Source organism: Diplotaxodon limnothrissa, linkage group LG17 (genome assembly GCF_057381915.1).
Source record: "Diplotaxodon limnothrissa isolate DT_005_m linkage group LG17, D_limnothrissa_male_GT1.1, whole genome shotgun sequence".
Lineage (NCBI taxonomy): Eukaryota > Metazoa > Chordata > Actinopteri > Cichliformes > Cichlidae > Diplotaxodon > Diplotaxodon limnothrissa.
The window spans coordinates 38378873-38398210 of NC_140612.1; the positions used below are offsets into that span (position 1 = coordinate 38378873).

The 19338-nt window shown below is 41.1% G+C and overlaps 1 protein-coding gene across 1 annotated transcript in view; it reads right to left on the minus strand.

Annotated features, from left to right (window-relative positions):
* The window catches only part of sox5 (SRY-box transcription factor 5), a 115459-nt gene extending 98166 nt beyond the window's left edge, over positions 1-17293 (minus strand). The window contains exon 1 of the mRNA XM_085376693.1: positions 17234-17293. Coding sequence (XP_085232819.1) covers positions 17234-17259 — 26 coding nt within the window. The 5' untranslated portion in view covers positions 17260-17293. The remainder of the gene's footprint in view (positions 1-17233) is intronic.
* Between the last annotated feature and the right edge of the window lie 2045 nt (positions 17294-19338).

Genomic DNA, 19338 nt, shown 5'->3' on the forward strand with positions numbered 1-19338 from the left:
AAGCCGAGAAATGCGCTGTATTTGATAGCTTGCTGCAAGACCTCACACCGTGCACATCTACTGTGGGTGTGGTGCCTGTTATCGGACCCGGAGTTAGCAACATCCCCCAAAAACCCGAAGAGGAGAGTCCTGGCCCCTAGCCCTGCCAGTGTAGCAGAAATGATGACGGATGATGATGGCAGCAGAAGCCGTTCTTCTCTGCGTGAGTAGCTTAATGTTGTTCGTGTGTAATTTACGTTGAGTAGGCTAACCACGTTATTACATTAATGCATGTAAGGTGAACTAGCAAACATGATCATAGCTACATGCGGCTGTCTTCTTGTTTGATGGCAGGTACTTCCTTCACCCCGGCCAAAAAGGCTAAAATGACCAAAGAAAAAGGAAAACAGCTGAACACGAGAGGTTTTTGGACAAAGTTTGTGTTTTTTCCATTGTTTAAGCACTGCTTCCAGCCAAGAGTGATACCATATATGCCCCATAGCTGCAGAAAAGGCTAACATTGTTATCTTTTTACAAAAAACAGCTGAACATGAGAGGTTTTTGGACAAAGTTTGTGTTTTTTCCATTGTTTAAGCACTGCTTCCAGCCAAGAGTGATACCATATATGCCCCATAGCTGCAGAAAAGGCTAACATTGTTATCTTTTTACAAAAAACAGCTGAACATGAGAGGTTTTTGGACAAAGTTTGTGTTTTTTCCATTGTTTAAGCACTGCTTCCAGCCAAGAGTGATACCATATATGCCCCATAGCTGCAGAAAAGGCTAACATTGTTATCTTTTCACAAAAAAACAGCTGAACATGAGAGGTTTTTGGACAAATTTTGTGTTCTCCATTCTTTAAGCACCGGTTTGAGCACCGGCATGGTTTCAAAAGTATCGGTTTGGCACCGGTATCGGATAAAACCTAAACGATACCCATCCCTATATATAACAATTTTTATTTTTTAAATATCAAAACTTAGAATTTCAAATCACGTTTTCTAATGCACTAAATTGACCTAATTTTAAAATCTTGTAAGGATCACTTTTGATGTCCATCTCAAAACGACAGAGGATGTACAATAATGTACATTAATTTTTTTATTTTTGTTTTTATCATGGCTTTATAATGAGGAGACATGGCACTGAAAAAAAATCTGAAAAGAAATCTATGGAAAGAGTTTATTTTTAACATGACTTTATCTGCACTGGAAAGGTTTTACTCCCTCTGAAAAATAATGTGGGCCATGAAGTCCAAGCCTCAAACCTACAGTACTTATAGTAATCTTTGGGATCTTTATAGAGAGCCTATTTTTGTAGCACTCTAAGTGTTTTACTCCACTTACACATCTTTTCAAAATAATAGATAATAATAGATACGAGCATAAGTAAAGTTGATATAAGTAGGGATCACTCTTATGTATCTGATGAGATCAAGTGAAATCTGATCGAACAACTACAACATCTGGCTATTTCCTGCCCTCCACATGTAAACAGAGGATAACAAAAAGCTAATGAAAGTCACATTGATGAAATTTATACAAAGTATTCAAGGTAAATGTAAATAGGTGGTTTAACTTTAGAGAGAGCCAGCCTAGCTGTCAAACTATGTTGATGACTTTTTGCCTCTTAGTCCAAAAATCAGTCCCCTCTATAAGGTAACACCAAAACATGAAACAAAGCAGGAAACAAAATGATCTCAGAGGTTTTCCACACTTTTCTGCAGAACATCTCATCTTTTTTTAAAGTTGCAGCATTCTTCCTGTGTGCCATCTGGGTATTCCTACGCTCCTGCATGAATGTATCATAGAGATGTCTATAGACACAGACCTGTTTACACACTGGCGCATCGTGCTCATCCGTGACGGCCGAAGCGACACCACAGCACACGGCAGCAGCGATGACTTCACTTTTGGTGTTCTGCAGTGAGTAAGAACAGCAGCGAGTATAAGCTGCCTGTTCGATTGTGCTTGTAGTGCCAACTTTCATGCTATAAGTGTCCTAAATAATAGAGTTTATTCTTTATTCTTTATATCAAGAAAGTGATTTTTGGCAAATTTTGACTTGTGAAACTACTAAATTCACCTGTAAACACACAAGCTTGAGTATATTGCAAAAGTGTTTTTTAAGGAGCACAGAAAATGAAAAAGTCGGGATGTCATGGATCTACATCAGCATCGATGTACAGCAGGACATTTTTTATCATTTAATTTCTAATTATTTTTGATTCCATCTTATTTGAATGAAACCACAGGGTCATGCCTTCCATCATCCATTCATTTGACTCCGAGACAGTCTTAATCACACATTTTCTCTGCTTTGGCACAAGGTTACCGGACAGAGAATGCACATGCAGTGTTCAAGCCAGAACCCTTTTGCTGCCGTGCCCCTACGGTGAGCACGCCGCTCTAACCACTAAGGTAAACGCTGCACTGTAAACAAAGCTGTTTTCTTCGCCGACAATGGCAGCGTGGAAAATTAATTAACGATCTGTACTCTTTGTGAAAATCTTAACTCATTCCTAATTAGCTCCTCTCCTTGAAAACATCAAGTCAGTTAATTATGTCTGAGGGAAAATGGTCTGTTTCTGGTGTCACTTATTTATTAGTAAGCTTCAGTGCTGCGAGAGAGGAAGCGGCTGGAGCAGACAAAGTAAGACGAGAATGAAAGGGAGTCTGTGTCACGGCAGGGTTAATGAAACACTAGCCTGGGAAGATAAATAAAAAGTGAATGATTTACAAAAAAAATGTACAGAAGCACACAAATACACACATGCAAACACAAAGCGTGTTTTTACTTAAGGACACAAACTCACACGCTGTAATTGTCCTGCCACTTGATTACAACACAGACACGGGAGACATTTCCTTGAATTCTTTCTTCTCAACTAAGAGCCAACTTTGGACAAGCATAATTCTGCATCCATTCTTTTCTATGCATTTCCTCTAAAGGTCAAAAGTCACTGCTGCTACTTTTCATATTATGATAACCTTGAGCATCGCATTGTATTTGCACAGGCACACAGTTAAGTGACTCACACATAGAATCATACCTTATAAGCAATAAAGTTAAAAATTATATGCCAAATTCCTGCAGAATTATGACACCTTATACCCCCAGAAGTCAAAGTTTTAGTAATCAGCATTCTTGTTTAGAGTCTTATCTAATTATGTTAAAGAAATTTGGTTAATTGTCTACACATAAGTTTTAAAGTTGTGTATTACAATGTCTAACAGAGTCTCATATATGCTGTTTTTTAAGAAAAAAAAATTTCTTTGCAAGGAGAATTACTGGCGTTCAAAAAATTAACCCTTTTCCCATCAGCTTATAGAATCTGAACACTAACACATGAACTTTATAGTTACAATAGTGCCATTCAGGAAACTCCAGGCTTAAATTCTTGTCAAGACGTTTTAAGAATGAACAAGAATTGAATTTGTGTCTTAAGTTTTGTGGCAACAAGATAAATATCACTGGAGTGAGAGCTTTGGATTTGAAAATCTGTCGATAAGGATAATGTAATAAGATCCAAAGCACCAGAAGACGTACTCTGTACTAAAAAAGCAAAAGTCAAAAACTACTGAAATCTGGCCAACGTGCCCTTCAGGGTATTCTCGTTGTAAAGCATTGAACTGCACCCACCACCCTCGAATACTGTTTGATCTTTAGGTCATAGTCGGAAAACAAGCTCTCATTGTCAATGACGATTCTCAACATGACGGTCAATTGGGCACGGAGGTAAATTTTTGCTGTGTTAACATGGAGAATGTGCACGTGCAGGTGGTCTGAATGGGAGTTTAAGGCTTGAGACAACTCTGATTAGGTTAGCGGATGACATCCCTGAGACGAAGCAGGAGAAAACAGCAACTCTCTGCCCAAAGTATTTTCAAATCTGACAGATGTGACAGGTCAAACTAGAGGCTGATTTCTAGTCTCATCATAAAACACAGTAAAATACTTTTAAATATTAAAAAAACAGCATAAATCTAACACTTTTAGACTCTACGCTTTGTTTGTATCCCCGGGAGCTGACTTTACCTCTTCATCCCTTTCTCCCGCCTCTTCCATCACAATCTCTCCCCTCAGTTGTTATCTCTCTCTCTCTCGTTCTTCTTCATTCTTCCCCCCCTACTTTTTTCCCCTGCTCAAAGCTGTCAGGATGTTGCCTCCTTGGGTATGAGGCTGAATGGGGGGATTTGGCACCGTTTCCCTCTCCTTGCTCGCTTCAGCCGTTTTTAAGAGCACATGTTTATGCACCAAATCTCTGCACTTTGTGTTTCTCCACGTCAAGGCACAAGCTCAGCCCCAGATTGATGCGGCCTGGCAGCCCCCTGTGTACTTGCTCTAAGCGAAGAAGGGGGACGACAGAGAGAACAGAAGAAAAGAGAGAGAAATCTAGAGTGAAGAGGAAATGATTTTCTGATTTTCTACACAGGCTTTGTGGTCCTGGAAGGCTGTTTAAATGTGTGTTTTTAAGTCCATTGGTGAGAACAAGAAGAGAAGAGACTGTGCTATCCACTGCCTGAGGGCTATGCTGAGCCTATATATATATTTAAGCCCCCCCAATGTTCCTTGCTTAACAATAACGCCTACTAGTTTTAATTTAATTCTGTCATTTTTCTTACTAAATAATCCACTTCCAATTTCTGTGTCACAGCTGGAGAAATAAATCTAATCTTATCGCATAGCAGACTGAGTGTGAGGTTTGACAGAGTTTTCTTTTTCATCAGCACTACTATATGTGAAAAAGAACAATAAGAGACAGAAGTGTTTGAGAGTGCGCGCCGTCTGCAGAGGGACAGGTGGGCTAAGAGGACAAGCGCAAGAGCTCTGACAATATGCCAAAGTAAGACACGGGCTCGGAGAGCTAAGAGGACGACAGACAGATAACAGTCGCTCAGAAATCTGAGAAAAAGAGCAGCACTACTTGATCTTTCCTAGCCAGTTGGCCCATGGGCACACCAGTTGTGGTGAGCTTCCTAAACATCGTGCGGCCCAGCGGCCTCCGTAAACCAGCATGCAGTTTACACCCACACACCATCATTACCAGAGAACAGCTTTTCATACAAACTATTTACATCAGATTTTAATAATGACCAGATCTATGGCCAGTGCAGATGTGTAGTTAATCCTAAGGTGTTGAAACATTACTACAGACATGCAGAAGAAGCACAGCTACTTTGACACTTGGGTCAAAGGAAAAGATGATAAATAGCTGCTTTCTAGTTGTAGTCTGGCTTTTTATGGAGAAACCCAAAGCAGGATATGTAAAGTTACACAAACTGGTGAAGCGACTAACTGATTAGAAACTTTTGGTACTTATACCCTCCATCACCATCACTATGGAGATTCAAGTCACACAGCCTAAATCAACTTTATTTGTAAAACTTTGCTTTAATCCCATTATATATGGCACCTTCAAAAACTGTGTTTACAAAGTGCTTTGACAGCCCAGCAAAATCCTGAAGATATAAAGAAATTTAACCTCCTAGGACCTGGCGTCCACATATGTGGACATCACATTTTGGGTTATTTAGACTAAAATACTCAATTTTGCTCTACATGGGCCTGATATCCACTTACGAGTGCATTATACTGCTACTGTTCTATCAAAATTTTAAACGAATATCCTCTTATTTTTCTTAAAAACAAAAATAAGGTTGAAAAAAAATCTGGTAATTCTTTTGTTTTTACATTCATCGGGCCACAATATGCCCAAATATCAAAGAGAAATTAAAAATGCATGTCGTGGAAGAGTTCGGGTCTTAGGAGGTTAAAACTGTAAGAAAAAAACTCTCAGCAAAAAAAAAAAAAGAAAGAAAGAAAGAAAGAAAGATTCAAATATGGTGAAATTAGAAACATAAAAAGGGCAAAGACACAAGATTTCAAATGCACCAAAACAAAAAGATTAGATGTGAAGACATAATTAAATTTTAGTTGTGGATTTCTAAGAGTTAAAAATACTGCAGTGCTGTCTCCCTGGAAGCTGTTCTACAATTTCCTGAGAAATCAGTGTAACACTACTTTTGACAACTCAGAAAATTGGAGAACCTGGAAAATAGAGGCAAACTTTAATTTTGAAAAACAAGAAAAAAAGCTAAATGTGGAAAAATTGATAGAGTATCAAGACAGGCATTTGGGCCCAGAAACAGCAGCGTGGAAACTTCTCAACAACAGTAGCTAACATTAGCCAACATTGATCAGCTAGCTAACATGTGAGCTGCGTTGGAAAATTACTCAGTGTACCTTTTCCCTGCAGTAATGGTGAGCACTAGCACGGCCGTTGGACTTACCTATATGGGCAACAATAAACAGTACAATTACAACATGAATGCATGATCGTTAAAATTAAAAATGCATCATAGCTACTTGCTTCTCTCGTCTCTGTACCGTGTAAGCATAAGAGCTTAGTTTCTATTCTTAGCAATAATGTGTGCTACCTTTAAGCCATATCATCGATTTCCTTTACACATATTTTATTGCTCACTTTAACTCATCCTGGAAAGTATGGAAGCTGAAGCTTAAATGGTAAAAATAAAGGGTCTTACGTTTGTTTCATCCAAATAATACTGCAAGCTATACATGGGATATTATAGGCTATTATTACCATGCGCTCACATAACACTTCATGTAATCTCAACATGCAGTGTGCCATGCCGTTTTTATTTTCCAATGTCTGCCGTGGCAACCCCAACACCTTTTACTACAACCTCCCACCCCCACCCTCAAGTCCTTCTTTTCAAACTGTGGGAACACACTGGCACACAGATGGTTAAGCCCATCCTTGTGATGAGTGGGAAGGGTGTGTGTGGTGGGGGGCTTGCTGCAGATGGCACAGAGGGCATCGCCAATCAGCCTACATACACACACATACGCACCTACACAGGGAAATAAAGGGAGAAGAGGAACAAGGTAAAGACATATGGGGAAGAGTTAGAAAGATAGGGATGCATGTATAGATGAAGGTGGGTGTGTGAGTCCTGTGTCCCCGGGCATGCAGTGTACTGTGTACGTGCGATGGCTGCCGTTAATGTAGCGTGGCACACAAAGCCCTGGCATCTCGCTGGCACCTCTGCCCACGCCGTGCCACACTGAGAGGCACGGCGAGGCCTGCCAGAGGGGCTGGCAAGGCCGTGTATGTCTCTGACTTTGTGTACGCATATGCATGTGTTCATTTGCTTGGTGACTGGTTCGGTGTACCTTCTATCTAAATATGTGTAACAAAGCACAATATGTATATACCATGCTGCTTTTGAAGGTGTGTGTCTAAGTATGCATATATTGTGACCCAGCCAAATACCACACACACACGCACACACACACACTGGTACCCCTCTCATTAGGAAGACCCTACCCTGTGTCTCTAATGGCTAAGCCTTTGATATGCAATGACGACTAATTCCCTCCTGTGTTCCACTCTCCGCAGACAGCGCAGTCATTAGACCACGGACATGGACACACACATACACACACAGTTGTGTTTGAGTGGGAATCTAATCATTTAACCCGTCCAGAGGTTCTGATTCTCATCTGTCTTTACCTTATCTTCTGAATTGTCTACCGGGGGACTCACTCCCCTCACTTGTAATGTAAATAGAACAATATTTACATAAAAACATTTGAATTTATCATTAAAAACAGCTCTTCTTGATGTGGAATGCGTCTTTCTGCTCTTTAAGGCAATAAGGTGAAGCCTAATTTGCTCGTTGGACTGTTTGTCTTGTATGCATAAGTTATTCTGCCATCAATCTCACACTGTAATGAGGAGGAAAAATCCGAACATTTAAATGTGCCTACTTTCTAAAATAGAGTATGCATTCTACACTGCAGTGCAAACAACTAGCTTTCTTTTTAAACAAAGTTATTTGTAGCATTAAACTCAATTGGCTGGTGTGGAACATCCAAATGAGCTTCACAGCACCTTTAAGGAAAAAAAACAATCATATTTTTAAATGTTTTTGTCAAAGCAATTTCTTTGTTTTTTAAAGATGCTGTAAAAGTAGTGCCCCTCTCTTTTAGCGCATCCTGATCTTAATGGTGTAGCTAGCAAACTGATGAACTTTATTTACTTCTCCATTTACTCCTGTCTCTAGATCTTTGGTTTGTGACTGTTTATGTCTCAGTGAAACAAAACTAAAACTAGGACGCCAACCTCCTTGCAACTAGGAAAAGTCATATACTGAATTATTTTGCCTTTAGAGACTGACTGGAAATAGTTCCAGTGACCAACTCCCACAGGTTGAATGTGCAACATCATTGACAATCGCACATGTCATCTGCAAACAATCATGATCCAACTCAGTCTGGCTGCAACCAGTCTCAGACAAGATTGGTGGAAACTGATGAATAATCACTGCCAAATTCACAAACACAGACACGCCAACACGTTGCAATTTATCTGAGTCAGTATGCACCAATTCATCTGCTACGTGTCTCTTTTCAGTAGGGTGCACTGGTTGGCAGCTGGTTTTATTCTGGTTATATTCCTATACAAATGCAAAAACAAGATTGTCCTGCAGCAACTATGATACTATTTGTGGAGGAATTTCTGGATTTCTCTCTGAAATCTATGAGGTTCTGACTCTGATTTCACAGGTAACTATTGTATTATCACAAATCCCCAACATGACCCCATTCAAACACAAACTGATAGCACACTGACCGTGTTAATGCTGTTCTATCACCCTCTTGGCATCTTGAAGACGGACAGCCGACTGCTAGTGGTGCAAACCTGCTCCCCGACTTTGAGGCAACCATTTCAAAGGAGTTGTTCCTTATAGAGGGTCAACCGCCTGACATCTCTTTATCTTGCACTAGTGAAGACTTGCTACCTCCTCACTAATTTGAGCCTTTTAGCATGCATACACCTGAAGACCACATGTAAGTGCCAGCCTAAAAAGGAAGCAGAGAGTTTTGGTTTAAGTTATAGAAAATAAAGAAAGAGCGGTGAAGTTATGGTCACTGATCTCTTTGTTTGAAATGACAAAGACCTGCAACACAGGTCACATTTGAGTACAGGGTAGTCATGGGGACAAAAACGAAGGTTTTTAGTCATCAGTAAACCTGAGTGTGTGTGCCCATTGTTCTAATAATGCTTCTAATAATACTTTTCTGCACGTCCCAAATAAAACACGATTTCAAACTAAAATGAGGTCAGGAACATTTCCAAAAGTCTCCATTTTAGGAGTCCTAAAATGCCAGGGCAGTGAGAACACTTGGCAAAAGAAAAGGTCGCGTATCATCTATTGCTGTGGGCCATTATTTATTTCTATCTGCCTGTAAAATGATTTAACACTGTTGCCAATTTTGCTTAACTTTGTATTCATTTAAGCTTTAGATTGCCACTAATCTAATCTTATCAATAACACACTCAAGTATTGTACAGGTGATTAAAATAGAAGCAGCAGATGCTAAGACATCATTCAATTTGCTGTTCAGGCTGGATCGAGTGCCAAACACACTGGATCCCACATACCTCTACAAACAAACTAAATGCCCTCCTTTAAAGTTACTAATATATTCACACCACTATTGCTACCTGATGAGCGTTTTCCCCCTCATTTCATAGTCTCTCCACCATCTCTCTCACTCACTCTACAGTGTTTCCTGTTTTTAATATATCTGCAATCCTCACTTAACCATAACCATCACCCTGATCTCTTTGCCCTCTCCGTCTCGTTTCTCTTTTGTTTAATCCTTCCCTAATCCAGCCCTTTTCTCCACTCTTTTCTTTTCTTTTCCCTTCCCTCCCACCCCTACTCAACCCAGTCCTGTTATCGCTTTATTACCGTGTCCTCAGTTCATTCTGTAGCTATTAACGTGGTGAACAGCTTCACCCTTGCTGATTCCAGCCAGCTAATACAGGTTACACACACTCGAGCTCAGCTGGCTGTGTTGGCACACTACCCTGCTCCTGCCGTCTCTCATCCCGGCATTATAAACCCCACCTAATCAGCCTCAGTGACACATCACGTGTGTCATTGATTTTTAATTAACAATCTGAATTTGAACAACGGATCAGCTTTTAGAGAACTGTTGAATAACTGGTGTGCAAACTATACAACATCAGGAAGTTGTGGTACACCTGAGAGGACAGTGTAAGCGTTGAGTAGCAACACTGAGTCAGAGAAGGGGCTGCGAGGACATACTTAGCAGAGGCCAAGGAACGATTTTGATACTGACAACAGGCTTGGAAATGTGACTATTAAAGTCTGTCACTAGCGACGGTTGCCACAGTTACATTTTATCGCTACTGCGTCAGTAGGTGAGGGTAAGAAGCCAAGGCTCTGGTCAACTGTGGAACAGTGCTCTGTGATGGATTGGGCTTGAACCGATTCTCGATGACAAAAGGTGATAACAGGATTTACCAAATGCTGAGGTGGAGCCAGAGCAGGAGAGGAAGTCATTTATTGACATCTGATTGGCCAGCAATTGTGCCAGTCTAAATTTCATTGGTTGTCACTGATTGCACATCTTGTATTCAGAAGCTCAAAAGGACAAACATGATTTACGTTGTATTTCTCCTCCTATCAACCTCAATCTTTAAGTCAGAGAAAATGATCTAAACCACAGACAAAATCCGTTTTGTTTACTCATTTGCTTTAGTTCAGTTCAATTCAATTCAGCGTTTTTAATCTTTCACAATAGACACCAACCCCTCAAGGTGCAAAAACCCTGTAACATTTGATAACACCAGATAACCCCAGCAATCAGTCATCTTCCCTATGAGCACAACTGGCAAAGGAGGGAAGAGAGAACGGCATTTTAACAGGAAGAATGATTCAGCAGAGCTATGTCAGGGAGAAGGAGCCATCTGGGTGAAGGGAACGAGAAGTGAAGAGAATAAAGGACAGCAAAGAGTGACGAGGACAAATCAAATTATGAGAGAGAGTCAATAACATGCAGCAGTGGTATATCAATACATGGGGAGTGAAAAAGAGGTGAGCGCTGTGGGTAGCAGGGGAAGTCCCCAGCCTACTGAAGTATAACTAAGGGATGATTCAGGGTCACATAATCTTAAAAATAAAAGCTGATCCTTTTTAGAATCGCGGGAGCGATGACCCGATCCAAGATGTCAGACAAAGAAGCAAGAACTGGTGGTCAGTAAACAGCTCTTACTTTCCTTTGCAAGCTGCACAGTGCAGACATTTATGTTGAATAATGAATTGAAATATATCAGTTTGCTCCTTGAATTTGGCAATCAGATGATAGTAAAAGCGCAATCTGCTTGGAATGCGAATACTCCTCCAAATGTTGTACGATGTGTTAAAGGCAGTATAGCTTTCTTTTTCATTTTGTTTTTATTTTATCTTTTCCTATAATGAATGAGAAATAACATAACGTATATTTTTCCGGTGTTTAGCAGCAGGCATTGACATAAAGTAGGTATGAGAGAGGCAAAATGACGTTGTGTCACTTACAACAAATACAATAAAATGTTGTATTTAATGGTTAGCTTCAATTTGTCTCCTTAACATTCCGTATCAATGACTTTCATCAGCCCAGTGCAGTGTTATATGTAGGTGATTTTATAGGTTTATAAGCATTAAAGTTAGGCCAAAGTTCTTCCCACCAGACGAGCAAAGGCGTATTCCTACCCTTAAAGATCATTAGAGTCAACACAGGCATAGAGGTTGCAGATTCACCTGTCCTGGTCGACTTTCACTGTCTGCTTTCCCACTGACAAATCATGTAGTCCGCTAAATCAGCCTTATCCATGCTGCTGGAACATCCAGCAGAGACACAGTAGAGACAGAGAGGATAGCTCTCAGTAAGCACTGACACAAAAGCTGGTTAATACTATTGTTCATGACACAGTGGCGTTTGGCACCGAGGCAGCATGTGTTTGTGTGTTCATATATGTACATACAATTCCTTATGTCAACACACGTGTGTGTGTGTGCTTGCGTGTACGTGCATGTATCCGTATGTGCGTATCCACAATACCGGGCTGCAGTTAAGTGAGTAAATGCATTAAAAGGGCTGTTGCGGAGCCCTGCTCGCTCATTGCCCGAGATAATGAGGACGTTTTCTGTCTTCAGTTCAATCAGCACTCCCGGCTCTGTGAGACGGAAGAGCCTAGCAGATGCACGGCACGTAGCAGATGTGTGCTATTGGAGTGACATCTGAAAGTAAAACTCTAGAGCCTTTTTACGACATTGTGTGCTGCTGTTTAGATGCCCGCGATTTGCTGGCACCGAGCGATGGTGACAACAGCAACTCAGGGAACAAGCAAAGGCGCAAAAGAAAGAGGAGAGAGAAAAGGAAAAAGGCAAGGAGAAAAAGGGAGGAAATCTTTGGCAAGGGCCTCGTCTTTGAAGTGATTTGGAGAGAGATGACATACAAAATTAGAGAGTAGCATTTCGCCCTCTCCACTTTGACTACACATTAAACGCAACAGGGAGAAATTTTTCCCCACAAAGATAAATGGCGCAGGGGTACGCCGCGGTCCCTAAACAACAAAGATTACCTTGTCTGCTCGCTTTCAGAATCTGTTAGGATTTCAAGCCGTTTGATTAAAGTTTTGTTGGGTTTGTTTCTGATTCAGGTACATATAACTTTCCAGCTATTCAGTTCCAACTTTTCAAAAGCCAACTGGAAAAAAAAATTACTCTTTTTCTCTTCAATCATCTCTCAGCCAATCAAAAACAGATCCTTGGCCAAAAACACTTAAGAGGAAAAAATATATACAAAGTGTTTGTCGCATACAAAAGGCAAGAAATCTGAAAGAATAAATGGCGAGGATTTATAGAGGGACTTCTTTCATTGTATACTATAGAAAAGGGAGACGGTTTAATTGGACCAATAGTGTCTCGCTGGCTCTGAGTAACATGATAAGTAGCTGCTATGTTCAGATCCTATATGTCTGTTCATCTATATATGGCGGTGTATCAGAGTCATACGGTTTCCTTATTCTTTACTAACAAACAACTGCTATTTACTATTCATTGTGGTATAAATTTCACAAGGGTCAAATCAACAGGACAACTTCAGCCATAATTACTTAGAAACAAGATGCTTAAGTAGGCTGTTTCATACCACACCACGCAACACTTGCCTCTGTTCAGAGTTATTAAAAACAGTGAAAATTGCGTGAAAACAGAATATGTGAATAATGACGGCGGCGTTAATAAAACAAAAGCACGTGGAAGATTTAAATAAGCATCTGGAGTCGAGTAGAAGCAGCCATATACCACGCGTGAGTCACACAGAACGATCCTATTCTTCTGTGAAGAACAACGAGGTGCCCTAATTTATTTGTCAATTAAGCAAAAAGGAAACTTTTCAAAGCTCTGCAAAACTATTTTACCCCCGATTCCCACAAAAGGAGACAAAATGTATTCAAAGATATATTCACCATAAAGATAAAGATCCAATTTAGACGGTGTGTAGGTGAATGTTAAACAGATTAGTGGGCACACTTGGTGAACATAAGAGCATTCTTCATTCACACGAACACACACACACATATTTATTTGTGCCTTTGAAAATGATGCATTGTGTGAACATATATTGTATAGTGCGAGGCCGATCTAGAGGGAGTTTTATTGTTGTGCCCACGGGAGCAGATGTCACTGGCACTAACTCAATACTTTCTCTCATTCTGTCTCTGTTTGCTCTCATGCTGCGCTCCTCTCTCCCTCTCTCTCCATCTCGGGGTGTGTTTTTCTATCCGTCTCCCTTTTTTTGCTTGGACCAGATGGAGAGATGCTCTGCTCCAAACCTTTCTCACTCAGGATCACAATGCTCTCAGTCATGTGATCCGGTCTGCTATTTCCTGCCTCTCTCTCTCTCTCTGTCGCTTTCTCTTTCTATCCATAAGCGCTCGTTCTTCTCCTTCTTTCTCAGTATCCTCTCCCCCCTGACAAAGCCTGACAAAGGCCTTTCATTTCTTCTAGCCTGCTTGTCCTCTGTGTGTTTGTACTGTACCAAAGTAGTCTCCCTCTCTCATTGTATTCTCTCTCTCTCTTTGCAAAGAAGGTGTCTAGGGGCTGCGGGGGCCCTGCTCTGAGACAAGGGGCCTGCCTCGGCTCAGCGAGGGAGGTGGCAGGGGTGGGAAGGGGTCTGTGTGGTGAGTGAGAGAACGAGGGGAAGAAGAAAGAGCAAAAGCGACAGAGTATATTATTTCATTAACTGCTTTGGAGCTCGGCAGGGATTGGGGAGTAAAACCTTGCAGCTCTGTGTGTGACAAGGGCGCGACCTCCCGCAACCTGGGAACTCAATCCACACACATTGCGCCGCTTTCATCTGATACTGGGGGTGTGTGAGAGCTCTCAGTCACTGGTGCTGGCTGGCTCGCTGAGGGTGCTAAGCTTTTTAGTCAGGGCCTGCTGAATGGAGGAAAGGTGGCGAGAATGACGGAGGGAAGGGACGCGAGAGGAGGAGGAAAGGAGGGAAGGTAAAGTGACTAGAGTAGGGAGGGTAGGTAAGGAGAGGACAGGGGGGGTTTGCCTGAGCCCCGGTAAGACAGAATTGGGCATTGTCGCCGAGCAGAGTAGAGCCGAGCTAGCCCATTCTGTTGATCTGAGCAGGATCCTGGAGAAAACAAAACTGCATTGTTCCCCGCAGATGGAAGCCAGTGTCTCCTGGGTAACAGCATTAATCTCCCCTTTTCTCCTGCTTCCTCTCTTGTCGGGGCCATAATCGGTGGGCTCCTTTCAGCAGCCGAGCCAGCCTCAAAGCCCAGGCTCCTAACTAGCCTCCTAATTAGCTGCAATTACAATGAAGACAACATGATGAGATAATAGAAATTTGCAAAATAATGACATACCACGGGAAAATATTCCTCCTCCCCAAGCACCATTTTTTTCCCTCCGGGAGAGGCACAATGGAGAGCCGGGGCCCTTTTCTGAAAGCGGGGAGCTCAGAAAAATGGTGGCGCATTATGTGGCATAGAACCCTATTGTCTGCCTTCTGGTTGCTTCAATCAACAGGCCATTGTCTGGCTGCTTAAATCAAAATGACTCAAATACGGGCTCTGTAATGATGCCCTCTCAGCACCGCATACTGAACACAGAGACAGATTGAGGGAGAGAGGAGAGGAGCTAACCATGCAATGTAACGCAGGGCAAAATAATTAAGATGAGGTAAGAAAAGGGCCCGATCATCAAATATCCCAAAGTGTTGAAAATCAGGTGGGAACAACAGAGAGCAAGGAAATCAGCAATGGGACTGCCATTGACATTACACAGTAGTTTTCATCTGGACTTGTTACACATTAAATATTTCTGAGTACAACACATCACAACTTCATGAAATCGAACGTGACAGCGAGTGAAGCAGTAGGAAAAAGGTGGAAAGACAGAAGCGGAATAGCAGGATAGAGGGAGGAGGAAGATGATAGAGGGAAGGAGGAGACTGAGGTAGACAGCAGGTGGTAGTCATGCACAGAGGAACATTTTTAACAACTCTGATCGGTAACGAAGGACAGAGTTACTTTTCTATTAAAACACTTTACTTAGAAGAAGAAAACCGATGGCATGTTTACTCTTTGCTTTTCTATATGCTTTGTTATAGCTGCTGTGAATACTATCAGTCCTTTTGTTGGTTGTTTTTCAATATAACTAACATTAAAGTGTTAATAACTTGTGTAAATTAGATATAAATAAATATTAAGGAGCTAGGATTTTTAATGGAATACAGTGACCATCACTCCTGTGTTCCAGTGGCCATGCTATTGTAACAGATTGTTGTGTTGGAATAGCTTTTGTTGGTCACAGAACAAATAGTGTGGCTAGGTTTGTCCATCATAATGGGTTTAATGATAGTCTTAAAATATCCCATAAAAAGATCTCTTCTATCCAAAATTCCAAAAACAGACTGACCGTAATAAGAACAGGAAGAGAGACAGAACTTTCTCTGCTCCCTTTCAGTTATTTTCATTCCCGTCCTTTTACTTGACAAAATTCAGCCGTTTTTGGTTTGTCTGGAATAATAATTCAAGCATAAAAATACTGGCATGAACCAGTGTTGTGTCTTCACGTGACAGATATGTTATATGTCAAGGAAAAACTATACTTTAAACTGTATCTTTGTTCTCAGTTTTTTTGGTTGAATATATGGAACATTTAAAGATATAAAATAAAATAGCATTTCTGTACCAACAAGGCTGGCCTTTCAGTTAATCCAACTGCTGTTTACTGAAGCCTCATCATAAACGACCTCAATGGAAGGGAAACAGGGAGAAAATACTGAGGCATGCCAAATTACACAAGAACTGGACTGAGCGATGAATCAATTTAAAAGGAGCTCTGTCATGGTTTGGGTCTGCATTTCAGCCATTGGTGTTATGGATGTTATCACTGATCACTGGTCATATTTTGATCAACCACGCAACACCATCTGAAAAGCAGTTAAAGCATAGGTGGAAAGATAAACACAGGCCTCTCCAGTGCTCGGGCTTCAACAATATTGAAGAAGTGTGGGATCATCTTGATAGAGAATGGAACAAACATCCAAAGAAGAGCTGTCCTTCAAGAAGCCTGGAGAACTATTCCTGAAGACTACTTAAAGAAACTACACGACAGTTCCTCAAGAGAGTTCAGGCACTTTGGAAGAATAAAGGTTCAAGCTCTTTACAACAGTACAGATTCTGTTTTGGCCTTGCATCCTGTATTTCCATGTGTGTTTGCACATGTTTTAATAAACCACTGCAACTAATTACTCATTTCAAGAAATGAGGGACAGATCAAGACTTTTGCACAGTATTATACCCTAAAACTCTAGGTTGGAAAAAAAAAAACACCCGACAAGTCCTCAGCTGGCACTTCTATTAAACAGTACATGCAAAACACCAGACACAACACTCAAGAGGAGACTACTGAAGGCTGGCCTTCTACACAGGGTTGTTAAGAAAAGGCCATATGTGACCTGACCAAGAGCAGGACAAGATTAGAATGAGCAAAAGCACACTGGAGCGAGAAATATCGAAAGATGAAGGAGAGTGAGTGTGAGGCCAAAGTCTGAGGATTGGTACTGGATAAAACAAAGATTATCACAATGCTATGACATGCTGCTTGAGTCGAGTGAGTTTCCTCTAACCACAGGATAATTACCCAAAAGACAGCTTCAAACTCTGTAGGAACTATTTAGAAGAGTAGTTTGTAGTTTGTACAGTTTGCTCTGAGAACAGTGAAGTTCAAGGAAGTATAAAAACCCCCAACTTTGGTATTTTCTTTGGATCAAATATATTTTCTTTTCTCCTGAAGTATTATTTTTAGCAAATAATTAACATGAGAGGCGACTTTCTTTCTCACCTGTCTTCAGGCTCGGCGTTCTTCATAGCTCTCGACTTCTAGCAGGTTTGTGGGTCTGAAGCAGTCTGTCTGACACACAAACACACAGCAAGACTGACATATTGACAGACAGATAGGCAGAAAAACATGCAGACAGACAGAGAGACAACAGACATATGGACAGACAGACAGGCAGATGGACAGAAGGGCAAAGGTTAATATGCAGGAGAAGGGCTGAGAGTGTGTGAATCTGTGCATGAATGTTGGGTGTGCATGTGTGTCATGACAGCTGGAAGCTTGTGTTGTGAAGCTGAACACCTGAGACTGGCACAAACACAAACACACATCCGCACTACGACAGTAGCACATAATTTTCTTTTTCGTTTTTTTCCATTAAATGTGATGTTAATTAATCCTGGTCTCTTGTAGTTTTAATCCCTGTGGCTTCTTCACTGGATACCAGATAATGCCATCACTACCTTTTGCCCTCACATGAAAAAATACATACAAAGCAAAATGGATTCCTTCTGAAATGACAAACTTTATTTATATTTATAAAGCTTGCTAAAATTTTTATATCAGCCACTCGTAGATCCCCAACATGACAGATCTGCGGATCAGCTTATTTGCTGAGTTCATGTGCTTCAAAGTCTGGTTTGACGTTGAAGTTAACCCTCGGAAGTCAACACTAAACCACCATCCAACAGCCAGCAACCTCCTACAACCACTTGCCAACCTGTCAGGGAATATACATTTTTCCCTAGCGACCAGTGTTTTTCAAGGAATTGCTGACTAGTCTTCTAGCGATGTGTTACCGAGGCCTAGACAAAGAATTTAAATGTATTTACAGTGCCTATTATAAAGTGTTACCCAGCTGAGATGTACATGAACCAAACATGTTAATTGTAATCTCATGTGACTGATCTGCACCATTTAAAGTAAAATGTTCTTTCACAATTCCTTATAGTAAAGTGGACCGGAATTTATATAGCCTTATCTAGTTTAGGCTTAGTACTCAAGGTGCTTTTGCACAGCAAAACCCCAACTGTCATTCAGACAGCTAGAGTGATTAAACGATTAGCAGTTAGTGATGCAGTTAAAAACTTCAGGGTAATCCCATTGAAAGATGCTGGTATTAATCTGCCGGGTGTAGGAGGTCACAGGCAGAGGTGCAGCAACCTTAAAAAGCAGAAGCTTCGTTACCTCTTCCTAAACACAGAGGAGTCCTGTTGAGTAATTAGCTTGTGTCAGATAAGTTGACAAGCTCGTTAACACGCCACATCATCCGATACTGCCGCCTTTGTTTGTGTAGGCTTCTGAGAGGAAGTTAGCAGTCTAATTAGCATAATTACAACTGCTGATTTATATGGGTGTAATTAGCAAGCAGATTTCTGCATGTTGTGGTCTGATGGAGATATGCTGCTGCGAAGGAAGAAGCTGGAGACCAGATTCTCTTACGCTTTGCAGTATGCCAGAGTCATGTACACACAGTTCTTTTAGTCCTCCACACACATATGGATAAATACATTTAGTACAAAGATGGTTAAAAATAAATACATATATGTCTAAACTGTACATACACACCAGTCACTTCCCTCTAAATATTTTCAGAATAATAGCAGCAGGAGAACATTGAAACTTTTTGCCTCCATTAAAGGTGAATAAATCTAACAAACGGTTTTCGGAACCTCTACTTAAAGCATACCAGTTTGTTTTTTTTGATACCAGATTACATGGTCTGAATCCCCGTCAGGAGATTTAAAGATTCTTCAAAATAAATTTCACGCGCCTAATAAAGAAGCACTTTGAGTGGAGGCACTGAGAGGACAAGAATGGAGGAACAAAACAGAGGCATGATCCGTCTGACAACTTGGCCTTAATTGCACCAGACGTTCACAGTAGGACAGTGAATTAGTGCAGTTACCTCTCATCACTACTGTAAAAGCCCGGGGTCGGTAGATTGCTGTACCACACTCACATACAGCATAGACGTGCTAATACACACAGTGCCGGGTGCTGTCTGGTGATCTTAGCAGTTTTCTAGGTGACATGGGGTGAAATTGGGGTCAAAATGAATCTCAGTGCCAAACCAGTTAACACAACAATGTGGACACTGGGAGTGTCCT